The sequence below is a fragment of the Uranotaenia lowii genome, chromosome 2 (genome assembly GCF_029784155.1).
Source record: "Uranotaenia lowii strain MFRU-FL chromosome 2, ASM2978415v1, whole genome shotgun sequence".
Lineage (NCBI taxonomy): Eukaryota > Metazoa > Arthropoda > Insecta > Diptera > Culicidae > Uranotaenia > Uranotaenia lowii.
In genome coordinates, this window is record NC_073692.1 from 201,242,784 (window position 1) to 201,261,371 (window position 18,588).

Here is an 18,588-nt window from a genome sequence, read left to right on the forward strand (position 1 = left end):
TTTGTATTCCCCATGATTTCCTTTTCCTTTATAAGAATTTTATCCATCTTTCCCAAATTTTCTACCGTTTCTATTTTTTCTCTCGTTCCCATTCCTATCTTTCCGCAGTGCCACCCAATATCGACGATTCGGTTTCATCGAGCGACGTGATCGTCCGGGAAGGCAACAACCTGACGCTGCGATGCAAAGCCACCGGAAGTCCACCACCCTCGATCAAGTGGAAGCGGGACGATAATACGAAAATTGCCATCTCCAAGAACGTTAGCGGTAAGTTTTGTCGACCTGAATTTTATTTTCCACTCCATTCGGGGACTGGCTGAAGCAGCAAGAATTCATAATTGAACCCGGATAATTAGTGCAATTTCGTAGGACCTTTCGGATGAATTTTTCTGTGAGTCAAAGTTTTGCACTTGTGAAGCGACAGGAATACAGATGGCTATCTTTTCTAGCCGTTTCAAGCATCGCAAAGCCAAACCCGAAAAAAACGGAATCAGCATTAAGCAATTTTAAAGTTCTACATTTTTTTTCGTTTCGTTCCTTTTTCCTTCTGCAGTTCTCGATTGGGAGGGCGATAGTTTGTCGCTTTCCCGGGTTTCCCGATTCGATATGGGGGCCTACCTTTGCATAGCCACGAATGGAGTTCCCCCGAGTGTCTCCAAGCGGATCAAAGTCAGTGTCGATTGTGAGTATGAGTCGCGTAACTTTAAGGATAATGGAAAACTTTAACTTTGATTATGTTTTTTTTTCTCTACGACGTGTAGTTCCACCAATGCTTTGGATACCTCATCAACTTGTCGGAATACCGATAGGGTACAATGTTACCCTAGAATGTAATATAGAAGCTCATCCTACCTCACTCAACTACTGGACACGGGAGAACGATCAGATGATACACGATTCCCAGAAATATAAGTATGTGTCTGTTTTCATTTTTTTTTTTTCAAATATATTAATCAAACAGTTAGGATAATCGCAATTTTTAATTTTTTTTTATCAATGCTTCTGTCAAATATCGTTACAGAACTGAATCCATCCCTGGGACGCCCTCGTACAAGGCCGTTATGCGATTGTACATCAGCGAGGTGCAGCAAAGTGACTACGGCATCTATAAATGTATCGCCAAGAATCCTCGGGGCGAAACCGATGGGACAATTCGATTATACTGTAAGTAGTTGTTATATCATCTCGAATGATAAATCATAAATCCACCATCGGCAACAATACTGAAAAAAAAGTTCTCTCACATAACATTGGATACACTTATTTTCTGTATTTTCAATTATAACGGTATGCTCCAGGTGGCATAGTCAATTGCTGAAATATCTCGGGTGCAATTGACCCATTCCAGCGAGACGTCACAACGTTTGCAAAACAATTTTTTGGTATATTGTATGTCAGTTTTACAGGTCATATTGCACATTGAAAAAATTATAACTTTTAAGGTCAACATTCAATTCGCTACATGAAATCAAAAGTTTTTTAATTGAACAAATAGTTATTGAAATATAAGCTAAAGAAATCGTGACGTCACAACGCGCCTCTTTTTCCCACTTTTCAGTTTTTTTTTACAACACCGCATTTTTCTGCACTTCTATTCGATCAAATTTTATGGAAATTTCAGAAAAGTATTAATTAATTACATCCAACAAGTCACTGTTTTTGATTTTTTCAAATTTTGATTTCAATTTATTTTAGAGCGATTCAGTTTCGTGACATCACAACGCCCCATTTTTTAAGCACGATTTTTGTGACGTCACGAAATTTTATGGTCAGCTACATGAAATAAATTAAATTATAATATTAAAATTAATACTTAATTTACTTAAAATTCTAAGAAACTCAACAAACAATGTGATTTGGTGTAAAATAGATCCATTAATTAAAATAAGCGCATTGAATCTTAAAGGTCCATATAAGTAGATAAGGTTTGCAGCACTGCGCACATCAATTTTATTCGAAATTTATTGGTGCTATCACGTGAATTTCATTTTTAAAAGCTTATTCCAGGAAAAACTTATTCGTAAAAAAGTTGAAATGTGATTCTAAATCTTTTTCGAATATTTATTTGCAAACATTGGAGAAATAAGTAATAATTTCAAAAGCTTTCGATTTATCACGTCGCACTTTCTCATTACCTCAATAACATGAACTGGAACTTTTTTTTCAGCATTGATGATTCTGATATCCTTGTTGAAATATTAAATTCTTTTTTGCAATCTCTGCACGACTCCTATTTCCCGTTGAAGTTCAGAAAGCATCGCAAAAACAAGTGGTTTAATAGAGAGATAGAAATAGCCATGATCAACAGGGATCTAGCTTACAAAACATGGAAACGAACGAAAACTGAAGGCGACAAGTTATCATTCAAAAAACTGCGCAATAATGTCAATTCGCTGATTTCAAGGGCAAAAGTTGCATATGACAAACTCAAACTGAATATCAACCTACCTGCTAGAAAGTGTTTTGGAGTAATTTAAAAAGTTTTGGTCTGAGTAATGCAGATAAACCCACATTCGCTTCTAGTTTCACCGTCTCTGAAGTTAACAACTACTTCTGATCTAAATTTTTATTCGATAGTAATGAAGAAATGTTTGTCCCACTAAACGAAAATGGTTTTCATTTCCATTCCATTCATTTAACAATGAATATGAAATTGTAAATGCAGTCGCCACTATTGAATCTAATGCCTTAGGGATCGATAACATTCCTTTTAAACTAGTTAAAAACGTCCTTCCATACATTTTTCCGGTATTAAACCACCTCTTGAACACTATTATTAGAACATCCAAATTTCCATTTCAATGGAAAAAAGTTAAAGTTAAAGTCATACCAATACCCGAAAAAAAAAGTCATGACACAAATAATTTGAGACCAATCAATCTTTTGAGTTCGATTTCAATAATATTTGAAAAGTTATTTAAGCAACTAATCTCGGACTATATAAATCAGAATAATCTATTAAGTAGCAATCAATCTGGGTTCAGATCCAACCATAGCACAGAATTTACCTTAATTAAAGTACATAATGACATTGCAGTTTCTCTTGACAACAAAAGATAAGCTATTCTTCTTTTAATAGATTTTGCTAAAGCTAAAGCACAATAACCTTATTGAAAAATTTATTTATAAATTCTCCTTTTCTGGGCCCGCAGCAAAAATGATCAAGTCATACCTCCAAGGTCGTGTCCAGAGCGTTTTCATTGATGACTATTCATCTGATATGTCACCTATTGAGTCAGGAGTTCCACAAGGTTCTATTCTTGGACCCCTTCTGTTTTCTTTTTTCATCAACGCTCTTCCTTCGCTTCTGAAACTCTGCAGTATCCAAATGTTTGCAGATGATGTCAAATCAGTTATGATTTAAAAAAGATAAACGAATGGTCCAACTTTAATCTACTACCAAAGAACTGTCGGGGAAAAAACAAGTCAACAAACAATGTAGCAAAATCTATGGAGCTCTAAAAAGGTTTACCCTCACCACAAGACATCTCGAATCTCGATATCGAAATGAAACTTAAACTGTTTAAAAGCGACATTTATCCATTGTTTATTCACGGAGATTTTGTTTATTTACGGAGATTTTGTTTATTTTAATTGCACAGCTAGTTCATTAGACAGACTTCGAGTAGCTTTGAATTCATGTGTCCGCTATTTTTATACACACCAAAAAATTTATAAAATTAAACGAGACAGGAACGCTTCGAGACTTAATATTATTTTGATCTAATCGAGGAATGATTTAATTTTACATCAGTTAAACTCTAAATCACTCAGCGACTTGAGCATGAGCAATGTGTATTCAAAAGATCTACATTTAAATCTTTCAAGATGTAAGTTTTTGCTTTTAAAACCTAAAATTAGGTCAATATCATTTTTGCTGGTCGATTTATGCTGATATTTGTGAGAATCCATATCCTGAGCGAAGTGAATCACACCAATACATTCATAATGGAAACGTCAAAATCCAAGAAAAGTGAAGTGCTAGTTTGTTTTGTTTTCAAGCATATTCTAGCAAAAATAAGGTACGTACGAGTTTTATTTAAATGTCCGATGTTTTCATGATTCACTTTTGTCTAATGTATACAATTTTCAATGTATCCAATTTTAACAGCTTGATGAAAAAGAAACGGGAAGGATCCTTGTTCCAATCGTCGGTGGCAATCACAGCGGAGCAACGACAGCCTCCTCACCGGCCCAAGTGGTGGTGTCCTCCAGTACACGGTTCCTGCGGTTTCAGATCCTTGACGGTCGGAGCGGTCTCCAGGGCAGCCTGTTCCTTTTCGGCCTTCTCCGGATCACGGTAGAAGAATAGATCCGGCTTGACGTCCCATCGGTCTTGGGTGATCGTTCCGCACAGACGCAGCACTTCGCGGGCCCACAGCCACCGCATCAGACCGATCAAGTGCGGAGCCTTGGTGTTGCACAATGTTGACGAACTTCAGCAGTGAATCGGTGTTGCAGCAAGTGTTGGTGTACGAACCTCCGATGACGGGCTGGTGTTTGATTTTGAAAGTGGCCGGCTGGATTTGATTGGTGAACTTCAGCAGCGCATGCTGTCTGAATGGATGCGACGAGATGGCGAACACCTCTCCGGGCTACTCTATGCTGGCGATGCACCGGGCAGCCAAGGAGCAGCTTCTCCCACGTGTGACCCAGGTTGATGATGTGCACACCATCCGGGTGTCGCTTGAACACTTGCGATTCCATTTGGAAATTAACATAATATGTGCTGCCGATGTAAATAGTGGCCACCAACATCACTTTACATCCTCCTCCTTCAGCGCCAGTAAAGTGAAAATTGATCACTCTAAAAGAATAACCAGGTAAGTATTTTTTCTTCAATGTCTTGCTTAAAATTTTTTTTACACATTCGTCGCCACGGCACCCGTGATGGTTTTACTTCATAAGGCGCTTCGTAGCTCAGTAAGCGTTTTTGAAAAAACGAGTAAAAGTGCATTGCTAATATTCTGTATGCTAACAAAAGAATTAACTTTCCTAGCTCGAATTTAATATTAGAATCAATCAAACTATCATCAATGCACAAATAGATGATTTATAGGTTACAGGACAGTGGTAATGGCGAAAAATATTTGCTACCAAATTTCAATATAGAGCTCATAAATTTTAAACCTTACCCAAAAATAATGTTGATTCTCGCAAAAAATAAAATGGTTATACCTAACTGATTTAATTTAGTGAACCCACTTTTATTTGACCTTGTGGTAAACCATTAATTTTGAATTTAACCTAGCACAATTAACTTATTCGAATTGCACTTGGTGACGGACGTGTTTGATAAGCAGATAAAAATCCTTCTTATATAATTACGATATATATATATTTTTTAAATTTTAGATGAGAAAGAAGTCCAACATCGAACAACCAGAGGTTTCCAAGAGACCAATATATGTTCCCTGCAGTTCCCTGGCAGAAGATGGAGTTTGTAAACTGTATCGTTTTATAAAACATCAAATCTGGAAATGCAGAACAATGTATCCTGCACACGACTGAACAATGGAAAAACACTACAATCAACGGTAAAAAATTTATTTTATATTTTTGATTATGAACCAGAAAAGAATTTTTTTTATAATCAATATCATTTAGATCAATGTTATTATTCAGTAAATCCTTCGATATGTTATTGCAAGTTTCATTTCAGACTCAATAAGGATCAGCTGGTAGACGCTATACGATGGATCAACAAGCCAAATAGATCACACATGTAATCCAAACTGTCCAAAAATAAATCCACTTTATCTGAGGAATGAAACTGTAGTACGTTTGGGAGCGTTGCGTAAAATGGGATGGACTAATATGGCAAGAGACCATGCGAAAATCTGTTTTGAGCCTATGTAAGTTCGCAGACAATATTATTCATACTTATTATGTTTAGCTACAGTAAAGAAACAAAAATACATGAACGTAATATTTTGAACAAAAATAAATCTTAGCAAGTTAAATTTATAGGATACGTATAGGTGCAAAAATTCTAGGCTAACATTTGAAGCTGATTTAAATGATATGTTAAAAGTAATGCCTTTTAAATTTTCAAATTAGTTTTGCCATCATTTTTCAATGTGCCTTTAGTTTAGGCACTTAATCATATTTATAGTCTAAAATTTTATCGCTTCATCAGATATGAATGTTCCAGTTGAGGATCCCAATTTTATTTCGAATACAAGTTATGTCATTCTATTTACCAAGGGTTCTGAGTCCAATTTATTATTTTTCATGAAAAATCATATTAAATTTAGTAGTTATGTTTAGAAAATAAAACTACTTAAAAACGGACTAATTTTCGAAATATCATCAGCAGCTACAGCAATATTTGTAAGAGTATTTCATTAACAACCATGATGCAATTATTTATAACATAAAAAACAAATCACAATTAAAAATGTTAAGTGCTCTATATGTTTCAAAATAGACAGTACCGAATCGATTCGTAAAATTATTCGTTTGACGGTTTTAGTCAATAAAATTGCTTCGATGAGTCAAAACTTAACGTCCAGAAAATTATTTCTCGAGGTTTTCCATGACTAACGTTATAATCATTAGCTTTAAAAAATTAGTTGTAAACTCTTTGAGGGTAGTCGTTGGAACAATTACAACTTTGTTAACTTATTATTTTTAAACACAAGAAGAAAATTTGGTTTCAGTTTGTTAAATTCACGAAAAAGAAAAACAACATATATCAAAGTAACTTTTATTACAAGCTTATAATTGGTGTAGTAGAAGTAAATTATGATAGATACTTTAAATACTTACGAAGTGATATCAAGCATTTATCTTAAGAGTATGGTTTTGGCTAATAAAATCTCGTAACAGTATTTGATTATTTATTTCTAGAACGCATGCCTCATTTACAACAAAAATGTAAATTTTAAGACAACCTAATTTTACGTCACAAACGATGCTTCTTTTTTTGTGCATTCAATATGACACAAAATTATATCACTGAAAATGTAATTTTATGTGTGTCAAATGTGATGCTTCGGATTTGTGCATCTTATTTGACATAAATTTACATTTCAATCAGTTCAAATTTATGTCTTCGTCATCCAAAATTTAGGTCTTCAAGCGTTTCTGGCTTCGATCTATTATGTCTATGATGTAAATTTATGTCAAATATGACGCTTCAATTTTGTGCATCCTATTTGACCTAAATTTACACCAAAAATTTAATAGTGTGTAGATTATCTAGATTTTCAAGTGTTTCCCATATTCAATTAAAACTGATTGGCTGCCCATTCAATAACTTTTATAAATAGAGGTCATGCCATATAATCTATAGAATAATAACTAGAGGAGGTCCACAATACATTAAACAACTTTTTGTTCCTGTTAGAAATTCTAGAACTACTAATTTCGTTATTCCCCATCATAGTTCAATCTATTACAATAACTCGTTTCTCATAAGAGGCATCTCGAATTGGAATAATCCTCCTATCCACATCAAATCCATAATATCGAAATCGGAATTCAAGAAAGCTTCACTATCCAGATTTGCAGTTATACAGTAACAGTTGATGATTATTTGATAGATATGAAAGTGCGTCAGAAACATTGAGATTAAAATTCTATAACATAAACCCAACACTTAAAAAGATTGTATCTTATGTTACACGAATAAAATGAATTATTATTATTATTATTATAATCATTAAATGTTAGTTAATGGACTATAGAGTGCTCTAATCTTCCGACTTACGGAAATCTTATAAGTTGCAGCTAAACTTGATCCTTGATCCTTGGCCTAGCACAAAGTGCAATGCGAAACTTGGGGAATCGAACGGAAGGCGCAATGAGCCTGAAATTCGTATGGAAATATGAGAAATATTGTTTGGAAGGACATGGAAACCCAGTTTTCATTATTGTTATTCGCGAAGCTTTAAGTATGACTAAAAATTCATTCCAACTTCCCATTTAGATAAGGGTTACGGTTAAAAAAGATATTGAGTTTCAAAAAAAAACTTCTGAAGGGTCAATTACGAAAAATACATGAAAGATCGACGCCTATATATCCGTTTTTGAATCTTAATAACTCTTTTATGATAACTCTATTCGAAATGCGTCCTTTAGATGAAATATTGTCATAATTTATGCTTTTAACCCTCAAATAAAAAAAAAAACCCGGTTGATAAAGATACTATTGGCGAAAAACTTTTTTTTTGCTCATGCCGAACAAAATCCACGTAACTCTATACAAACTTCAGGTACGTTACGCGACGCTTTTCCTTAGTACAATCTTGCATGCCAAAAGTTTGCATGGGACCATATTTTAATTTGTTTAATTTTGTAATTCAGTTAAAAGTCTCTTTTGTGAGATTTTATGAGAACATGGGGTTAGATTTGGATTTTCTAGTGACATTCTTTGAGGTAGAAATTTCAATTAGACAGTTTTTTTTCAGTATAATTTTGTTTATATGTATGTTTATTTTGTTTGACCATAATGCCAGAAAGTAATAGAAGCTTATAGCGGTGTTTTCATTCTAACATAGTTATATGAAGAACTTGATCTTTTTGCAATATTTTTATTCAAAGCACAGATATAATATAATATAAATATAATTTTAAAAATTCGATGACAATTTCGTTTGTTTATTCTCGAATCAAGTGTTTTTAAGCGTGATTTTTTATGTTTTCTTAGAGATGTTTAAAAACAACAGCAGTTTAATGAAGTGCATTGTTATGTTAAACTTGCATCGAAGAAATACTATAATAGTGTAAAGTAAATAGTCTTGAACGTTTTGGAAAAAAAAGTTAATAAGCTTTCGTGACGTCACAACGCATTCTGTACTCTGGTGCAACTCAGAACCTATTTTTAATCTTAAAGTTGCATTAAATTCCTCTCAAAAAGTTTGAAGAGACCTCCAATTTTCGACAATATGTGACATTTCAGTAAATTATGAATTGAAAAACAGTAGAATTTTCGTGACGTCACAACGCTTAAAAATAGATACCTTTATCAACGATTGTAGAGCGTAAACTTGCAGTGACTTTTATTTATCTAGTATCATGCTTAAGAAATGGCCTTTCTTCCATCATTTGGTATTATTTTTTATATAACCAGTTTTTTGACAATGTTATATTAGTAATAAAGAATAATTGCAAAAATCAATTTAATTTCATGATTTTTTGGGGCCGCCGCATAACAAAAAAAACCACAGCAGGAATAGTAGGTACATCAACTTTAATTCTCACTATCAGTAGCACAATAATTCCGGAATTCATTAATTTCGGGCTCCTTCGTGTTCGAACGCGAATTTATTACTCGCAGCCTCTGTTATGCCGACAATGTTTGCAGTACGGCCACCCTAAAAGCCGATGCAAAAATCAGTTGGCATGCAAAAATTGCTCACAAAATCACGATAGCGCTAACTGCCAAGAAATAATCTATTGTGGAAACTGCAAAACAACAGGTCATTCCCCTCTGGATCGAAAATGCCCCATTTGGACAGCAGAATCATCAGCCCTGAAACTCAGCACCGATAAGAATATCCCGATCAACGAAGCCCGAAGAATGATACACACGAGCAACAATTCCATTAGCTACGCGAATGCCGTCAAATTGAACACCACCCAACAAAGCACCAGTAACCAACAACAACTCCAAGAAAAAGATGCACCTCACCAACAGACGAGCCTGAACCAAAAAAGAACGCATGAGAAACCGCACACTCCAACAACACCACAACTTCTCCAGACTGATGTGATCAGTTTGGATTTAGATTCACCGCCTCGAAAAAGGACCCCGCTTCCAACCCCTCTTCCAGCAACTTTGTCAAAAGAAGTTGTCTGTGAAGATAAGGTACAACCAAATTGCTCCTCTCGGTCAATTGTAACGCGTAGTATGCAGCAGGTACGACCGCCAGAGATACGCAAATAACCCTTCCTCCTTCTACCCTTCCACATCCTATTTCCTTCCTTAACCCTCACCAAATAATATAATTAAAAGTGACCATCGGCAATGTAATACTTTTATCATAAGTTAAATGCCTTAATAAACGCTAAGTTAAGAAAAAAAAAATTTAATTTCATACAAAATTTTTTAAATTTCAACGATAACATACTCCATACTAAAAAGGTAAGTGAAAATCCTGGAATGGAAAATTACACTCAAAAAATAACCTTTCTAGCGCTGTGCAATTTATTTTTGAATAATGAAAAAAAATCGGTTCTCAGGTTAAGGGGTGCTTGGAATGGGTCAAATACAGTTTTATTAATTCTAAAACAATTGTTAATGAACTAGTTTCCATAGGCTAACTGATTAAAATCTTTTTGAACCTTTATTTTTCCAACTGCAGTATACCGCAAATACTGTTGCCTGCAATAGTACTTACATCCTGTTCACAATTGCTTTGGTGATTCTGATTTTTTTCCAAAATAGTTTATACAGACCTTGAACTTCTACAAGTTAGCTTCTGTGGCGACTGTTAACATTTACGTATCATCAGGGCCGGAATAAACCATCGGGGGGCCCAGGGCAATTTTTCTCGGGGGACCCCTATGATTCGTTTTTTTTTCAAATGCTATCCCAGAGAATACAAAACATTTCAAACGTGTAAAAGAACTGGAGATGAGTTCAATATTTGTTTCTGGTATCTTCAAATAAAATTTGTAAATCAATCACGTGCAAACATTGCGGGAGAGTTGAGAAATTTCTCAAAAATGAAAGCTCTGATTGGAGCTTCCAAATGCAAAATTTTACTCTCAATTTTTTTAATATTCTAATCACAAACTTAAATTCTCTCATTTAGAATCATGACAGAATAGATATTTTAAATATTTTTCATGTCATTATTGATTGTCGACAAATTTTCATCTTATGACAAATGGAGAGTATTATGAAGATTTGAAACATATAACACAAAATTAAAAATAAAACGAAATAATTAAATTCAAATTCTATAGAGTTAAAAATATAAGAGTTGAAGAATTCAAAACTTTAAATGAGGTTATCTTCACAATCACAATTCAGTGTCTCATATCATCATAATTTCAAATCATGTTTTGAGAAACGAAATATGAGTTTAATATAAAAAATAAAGATTTATAATTACAATCACAGTAGAAATTGCACCAAATTTGTATTTCAATTTTATATCTTAAAAAAATGTTATCAAATATTTATTCGAAATGTGACAAAAGTTTCATTCGATGCCCAAAAGGTGAAAAAAATATCGTTTGAAAAAAAATCAGAATAGAGATTAAATGTTTAAAATACAGAATCTGTTATCATTGAAAAAAATCAGATAAGAAATCCAAATGAGTTTAGTACCTTAAACAGGAATTCTAAGTTCTCAAAATTCAGAAAAATCATGAAACTGAATTTCAATAACTGAAGAAACAACACAAGACATGAAAATCTCAATGAATTGAATCTGGAAAGATGTAAGATGGAAAAAATTGAAATATTCATGTTAAGAGAATCACTCAATTATATTAGCAACTCAACTATGAGATCGTTTTAATGATAATTTGAGAATGATCATTTAAATATGAATGCTGAATTCAGGATTTTTACTTCAGTAGATGGATAAATGTTGGTTAAATCAGTTGAAAATGTTTAAATACGAATTTTAAACTTAAGACAGAAATTGGAATGGAAATTCATTAAAGATACTCAGTACTGTCAATTGGTGCAACTACTTTTTTTTATAGATTTTGTTTTCAAAAATAGGGAGGAAATTAGAATTTATCAACCAACGGCTATTTCAATAAAAATGATTGAAAATTGAAAAATTTGAATAATACTCGGTATTAACCCGGATACTGCCCTGAGATGTTTTTCATAAAGCTTCTATATTCTCTCTTAGCACTGTGAGCCAGTTTTGACGAAATAAGCTGCTATTATAGAGCAGTAACCATTACTTGGAAAGTGAATGTAAAAATAAACATCATAATTGTGCAAGACTTTTGTATGGAATGAAAATGAGGAGATCCTAACAAAATATCCCGACTGACATGTTTCGGTAAAAAAAAAAATGAAAATTTGAGGTGTTTTTCCTCATATTTTTCTTATTTTTTTTTTCGAATTCGGTTTTCATTTTTTCACAGATTTTGGATTGAAAATTTTGAATTTCAATACTAAGATTTCGATGTTCTCAGCCCGAAAATGCGGGAGAACTTCTTCATTGCTTACTCTAAGGGCCCCCTTAATTTATGTAAGAATAAAACTATTCTAGATATTTATTCACGGGGGCCCCTTTTGTTGTTATATCTCAAGTTTTCAATCCGATTTTCTAGTTTTGATAACTTTTCATTGATTTGTAGAAACTGAGGTAATCTGAAAAGTCATGTTAAAACTTTTTTTCACTCGGGGGCCCCCTTGAGCCGGGGAGCACGGGGTAATTGCCCCTTTTGCCCCCCCCCCTTTAATCCGGCATTGCGTATCATTTATACTAGGTTAGTAAGAAGCGAGTTTCAATAGTCTCTTTTACTGAACAGTAAGCATTGCTTAGATTTGTCTTTTTTTTTTGTATCGTTTATTTAAAGAGGGCCCTCTAGTTTTAGTTTGCAGTTTTACAATTTTTCAAAGATTTGTCTTGTTAACGGTGATTGATAGTGAAATAGGGGGCCAAATAGAATACACAAATTCCGATAACTAAATTCATATGAAATCTCTTGTTCATTGGTTTTTAATCTATAAAGAAAGGTGGTATTTAGGATCATCACTTTAAGAGAGCTTTAAAAAGAAAGAGATGAAGAATTAAAAAGGAAATTCTAATTTCATGTTTAATTATGTTTGCGTTGTTAGGTTTTAAATTCAAAACTCATTTGGAAAACCAGATTACAATCAAATAAAGTAGGTTTCTGATTGTCAAAATTAGAAAAATAACTCCATAATTTTCAAATGAATTCAAATTCTTTTACGATATGCATTTTATTTTTCAAAGTCAGCGCACGTATTCAAATTAGTTTTAGTTCATTTATATAGAAACAAATCTTGATAATCAATTTAGATATCTCATTTAGATAACAAAAAGTATTAGTTATTAATAAAAATTAATTAATAAAACTTTAACAACAGAACTTGAAATTGAACGTGTTACATCTTGATAATCGCTTTGGCTTATATAACATATCATATTTTTTAACTCACTGTGTCGTGTTTTAAATTGCAGCATATTGTAAAATTGTTATAGGTACATTTTGATAGTTTTTCATTTTTTTTCTTAGTGTAACATCAGGCGTGAAGTTTAAGACGAGAATTTTTGTAGTTAGTCCTAAATGTGTCAAGGATTTGAAAATCAGATTGAAAATTTATATCGATAACACATGGGAAAAAATCACGCAATATTAGCTCTTATTTTCGTTATAAATGTTGAAAATAGGATATAAAATTCAAAAATTAAAAGTTCCAGAAATAATAAACGAAATTCAGTAATTTTTTAACTTTTTTTTAAAAAATAGACTTAATGTGCTGATTCGCTTATTGAAGCACCGTAATGAACTCAGACAATAACAAAACGATGAAAATTTGACTTTTGAACGAGAAATGGGGATGTTCTCTTTCACAGGTTCTTAAAATATGTGAATTTGTATAGAAAATGAACACACTTTGGATGTTTTTTCTCGAGTTAAAAAAATAACCTATCTCACATTATTTCACAATCGATTATTATTTGAACTTAATAATGCAGCCATAAAATAATTTTTTGGTCGGCACTCATTCGATATATGACAGTTTAAAAAGTAAAAGTTTTTGCTAAAAAATCCCTTTCAACTTACGAATGCCTCCAGATATAATTTGGCGCTTTGGGAGAAAAATATGCGAATTTTTATTTCAAACAAATGCTTAGAAAACATTTTTACTGTATAAACTCATTCACAAAAGTTAGAGCCAGAATAGTGTCTATTTTTAAAACCCACCCATAATAGTTAAAGCGAGAATACTGTTTTTGTCGACATACCCTAACATAATAATATTCAAAAAGTCATAACTCGCTTACGTAACGTCATATGTATGTGATGTCTTCGGTAAAGATGCCTCAAAAACCGTTGACTACAACTTTGTAGAAGACAAATTGGCTCTATCTGTTCACTGGAAAAAGTTTTTAAGTGTAAATCATGAAAAAATGGCACGCCCTCATATTTGATAAAAGATTATTAAAGCTAATGGTTGCTGTCGTGATTTTACGAATCTCAATTCAGAGATTCACTTAAACACGTCTGTCGCTCGCAAGAATAGATCAATGACTGACTTTGTTTTGTTTGTTTGTCAAGTGCTGCCAAAATAGCAAATGTTCTCATAGAAATTTATTTTATTTTATTCATCTACAGTGTTGCCGAATACAACTATTTTTTTTATTTTATTCCTAATTAAATTTTATTTATTTTGTGTATATTCTTCATCTCATCTCTACAGTTGCATGAGCGTTTTTGCTACAGACACCATTTGTTTATCTCTTATTGAATCTTCGTTATTATTTTTGTCGCGATAAATTTCTGTCTTGGCCGTGCCTCGGGTAAATTTGGCAGATTCATGTTTTTAGCACAATGCATGCGTTTTGGCCTTTGTACCACCCTAGTGTGTCTTTGGCGTAATGACATGATGCCAAATCGGGCCAAAATATGACGGGTCCATCGTGCTGCTTGATCATAGGCAATAAACGCGTCTGGAGGCATTCCTTGGTATAGTTCTAAATGTTCATTATTTCGGATGTGACGTTCGGGCTAGATATTTTGCCGCACTTGCAAATTGCCTGCCATATCATCACCTTCTTGCCAAATTTTTCGGTGAAAATGGCCGTTTCCGTTTCAGGGATATCCTTGTCCTTACGTAGAGTGAAGTATTGTGGCCCAGGAAGGGTTTTATAGTCGTATTTAACATACGTATCATCGTCCATGATTATGCACCCATAATTTTTACAAAATATTGAATCATACAGTTTCCGGGATCTTGGTTTGACAGAAACGGCTTGATGGGTTCCTTTGAAGTTTTTTCTGCTTCTGGTACGTCTTGAGTCCATGTTGCTCTTTAGCACGCATCACTTTAGACGTCGAGGTCCCGACTTTTCTCACCACATTCCGAACGGAAGCCGATGTTTTTTGTTTGTAGGCATCCCTGACCTTTTTGTCGATATCAGGACTTAAGGGACCAGATTTTTGACCACTCCTCGTTTCATCTTCAAATGTACAATATTCACCATATTTTTTTGATAACTGTTCGTACCGCTCCGACGCTCACATCCTCTTCTTTGGCCACTTTTCTCAATGTGATTCCACTCACAGCACACCATTTGTGCTCGATTCGAGTAAGACCACGCATTTTGAGATGTAACCACAAACTGAATGTTTTTTTTTGATGATATCACGTACAGAAATGTGTAAACAAAAGGATGCAGCCAGTAGAATCCGAAAAAATAAACTCGTTTCAAAATGATCGTTAACATTAGGTGTGCTTATAATTTCTGGAACAGTCTATATGTGAGCCGTGATCAAGTCTCGATCTCATGACCTCTGGCTTAGAAGACTTAAACGCTACCCTCTAGGCCACGATCGGCAGCATACTAACAACATACTTACAACTAATATTTTATCACTCTAGATTAAGTTCAATTAATGGAATAATTTGTCAATTTTTGTATTATGATTACATTAAAAACACATTTCAACTTGCAAATTAAGCTAAAATCTAACGCACAAAACAGAAACAGAATGTGGTGGTTTAAGAACAAACACAGATAAATGCACATTTTTAAATAAGGCCGATACAGATTTTTCATAACACCTGCTGAAATCGTTGAAATCGAATACATCAAGATGGCGCACCCTGCAGTAACTTGAATTCTCATACATTAAAAGTAGAAAATCTGTTAGTTAAAAAAAATATTATAAAAATTGGAAAATAGGACAAGGTACCTATTTTTTCCTTATTGTGTACATTTTGCTAAACTATAAACTCTAAGAAACTATTTCTTTAGATACAAACCACTTCAAATAAAACTAAAAGGATCACCGATATTTTTTGGAAACAAATATGAATTAAGCTTTTTCTGCCAGAACCAGTTTTTAATGCAGAAACCTTGCACAGCACATGATCTTAAATAGTTTTGTTCTTCCTACTTATTACTTAATTGCAGGGCCGGATTAAGCCATCGGGGGGCCCGGGGCAATTTATCTCGGGGGGCCCCTATAATTCGATTTTTTTTTTCAAATGCTACCCAGAAAATACAAAAGCTTTTAAACGTGTTAAAAAACTGGAAATGAGTTCTGTATTCTATCTTCAAATAGCCATGTTGTCTGCGTAGAAAATAGCTTCTAGTATCTTCAAATAAAAATTGTTTATCAATCACGTGCAAACAATGTGGAAGAGTTTAGAAATTTCTTAGAAATGAAAACTCTTATTTAAGCTGCAAAATGCTGAATTTAATTCTTTTTTTTAAACCCTTATCATTAACTAAAATTATCTAATTTTAAGAAATGACAGGATAGATATTTTAAATGATTTTCATATAATCATTGATCGTTTGGTTTGTGCTTATTCGAGAAATATTTACCTAGTGACAATAAGGAAGAAACATTGAAAACAAAATAAAAAAAAATAAACAAAATAACTAAATCCATATTCCATAGAGATACAGATATAAGAGTTTAGGAATTCAAAACTTTAAATCACGTTATATTCAGAACCAGAATACAGTGTCCCAAATCTAAATCATAATTTCAAATCAAGTTTTAAGAAACAAAATATGAATTAAATTTAAAAAATAGAGATACTTAGTTACTATCAGAGCAAAATCAGAAATTGCACCAAATTTGAATTTCAATTTTATGTCTTTGAAACACAAAAAAATCTTTTCATGATATGTTTTTGAATATGATTCTCATCAGATAAATTTTTTTTTATCAAATTGTTAATCTAAATGAGACGAAAGTTTCATTCGATGCCCTCAAAGCCAAAGAGGTATTAGTGCAAAAATGATCAGTTGAAAAAAAATTGAGAATAAAGATGAAATGTTTAAAACACACAATCAGTTATTATTGAAAAAAAAAATCAGATACGGAATCCAAATGAGTTAAGTACGCTAAACTAAGGTTACCAGAATGCCCGGTATTTTCCGGGTTTGCCCGGATATTTAACAAAAAATTGGACAAAAGTCCGGTTCCGCCCGATTGTCCGGATTTCATTCACATTATTTGCCAAAGCAAACAGAGAAAATCATATGATGTTGTGTTGTCAATCAATCAACCCAAACGGAATTTTTTGAGCAAGTTTTATAAAATTAACTAGCTGATTTACCCAGCCTTGCTCGGGTTTGCATAAAATATAAATCAAAATGAGTCGTTTGACTTCACGAAATTTTGGTAACTTTGTATTCAATATGTTTTATATATTTATTATGAGTAAATTTTACAAATGTTGTGCCATGTATGTAAGCTTTGAAAGTTTTGTTAGTGTTTTCCAAGTTTTGAATGAGAATATTTACTGTGTTTTCCCTTTTTCATATTTTTGAAACACTTATACAGTCCCCCCACGATCATTAGTCACTTAACGTATCTTTTCACCACAAAAATGCTTGTTAATTCGGGTGTTAGTTGACCAAATATTAAGCTTTACATGAATTTCAGTCATTAAATGCTTCCTCTTTGAGTTCAAACAATCAGCGTTTTTCAAAACCACAATTATGGGTCATAATTGTAGCCCGTAACAATTATTAGTCAAATTGCTCACAATTATTAGTCACATAGAAGTCCATGGCAACACCCAAATATCAACAAAGAAATCAACGCGTTTCTGGAAAACATTCAGTGGCATTCTTTGATTGTATAAATTCAAGGGGCATTTGGGTTGAGCTATAGCAACCAAGAAATGTTTTGCTTTGCTAGCAAAAAAGTGACCCATGATTGTGTGAAACTTGGTAGATGTTGTAACAATTATGGGTCAATTTTATTTTGCTAATAATTTTGAAATTTCGCGTTTTATTCGCTCAGTTTCATTTGGAAAACGTAAACTCATCCTTTTTGCTTATATGAGGCCTATTTATTTTGTTGGAATTTTTCAAATACCCACATAAGAGGCTTAACGGTTTAAGATGTCAACCTTATAACATCGGAAATTTTTGCGATAGTTCAACAGATAATTATTAACGTATGACAAAAACTATTCAAACAGCAATTTTACTGTTATCAAGCGCACACATTCTATTGTTAATGCATTTTGATAATATCATCGATAAACTAAAAATAGTAGTATGAAAAAAAAGTGTGTGACCCATGATTGTGGGGGGACTGTAGTTATGAGGTTCGTATTCATAGAAATTAAAAATAATTTACCATGAATGCTTTTTTATTTCATCATGAAAAACATTTTATACCCACCCTTTCTTAAAGGAAGCTTGAATAGCTTTGGCCTTCTTATTATTTTTTTCTTCAAATGATTAAACTATATGTTTATCTTTCCCATCCCCCATCTAATGAAATCTCTTTTGGAGATGATCTCCTCGGACGCTATATGCCAAATGCTCCCCCGTATGCTATATTCAAGTTTTATTTGTCCAAAAAATTCTTAGAAGGCTTCCGAAACTTGCCGCAGCTCGTGGCCTTCAAGTCTTCCAAGCCAACGGCCATGAGTTCGAA

At 33.2% G+C, this 18,588-nt stretch overlaps 1 protein-coding gene and 1 pseudogene across 1 annotated transcript in view; one reads left to right on the top strand and one right to left on the bottom strand.

Annotated features, from left to right (window-relative positions):
• Nucleotides 1–18,588, top strand: part of LOC129744092 (lachesin-like) — a 355,022-nt gene that overhangs the window by 297,937 nt on the left and 38,497 nt on the right. Inside the window, exons 4-7 of the mRNA XM_055736457.1 lie at nucleotides 109–267; nucleotides 554–682; nucleotides 762–912; nucleotides 1,022–1,164. Coding sequence (XP_055592432.1) covers nucleotides 109–267; nucleotides 554–682; nucleotides 762–912; nucleotides 1,022–1,164 — 582 coding nt within the window. The remainder of the gene's footprint in view (nucleotides 1–108; nucleotides 268–553; nucleotides 683–761; nucleotides 913–1,021; nucleotides 1,165–18,588) is intronic.
• Nucleotides 4,038–4,875, bottom strand: LOC129744093 (40S ribosomal protein SA-like; annotated as a pseudogene).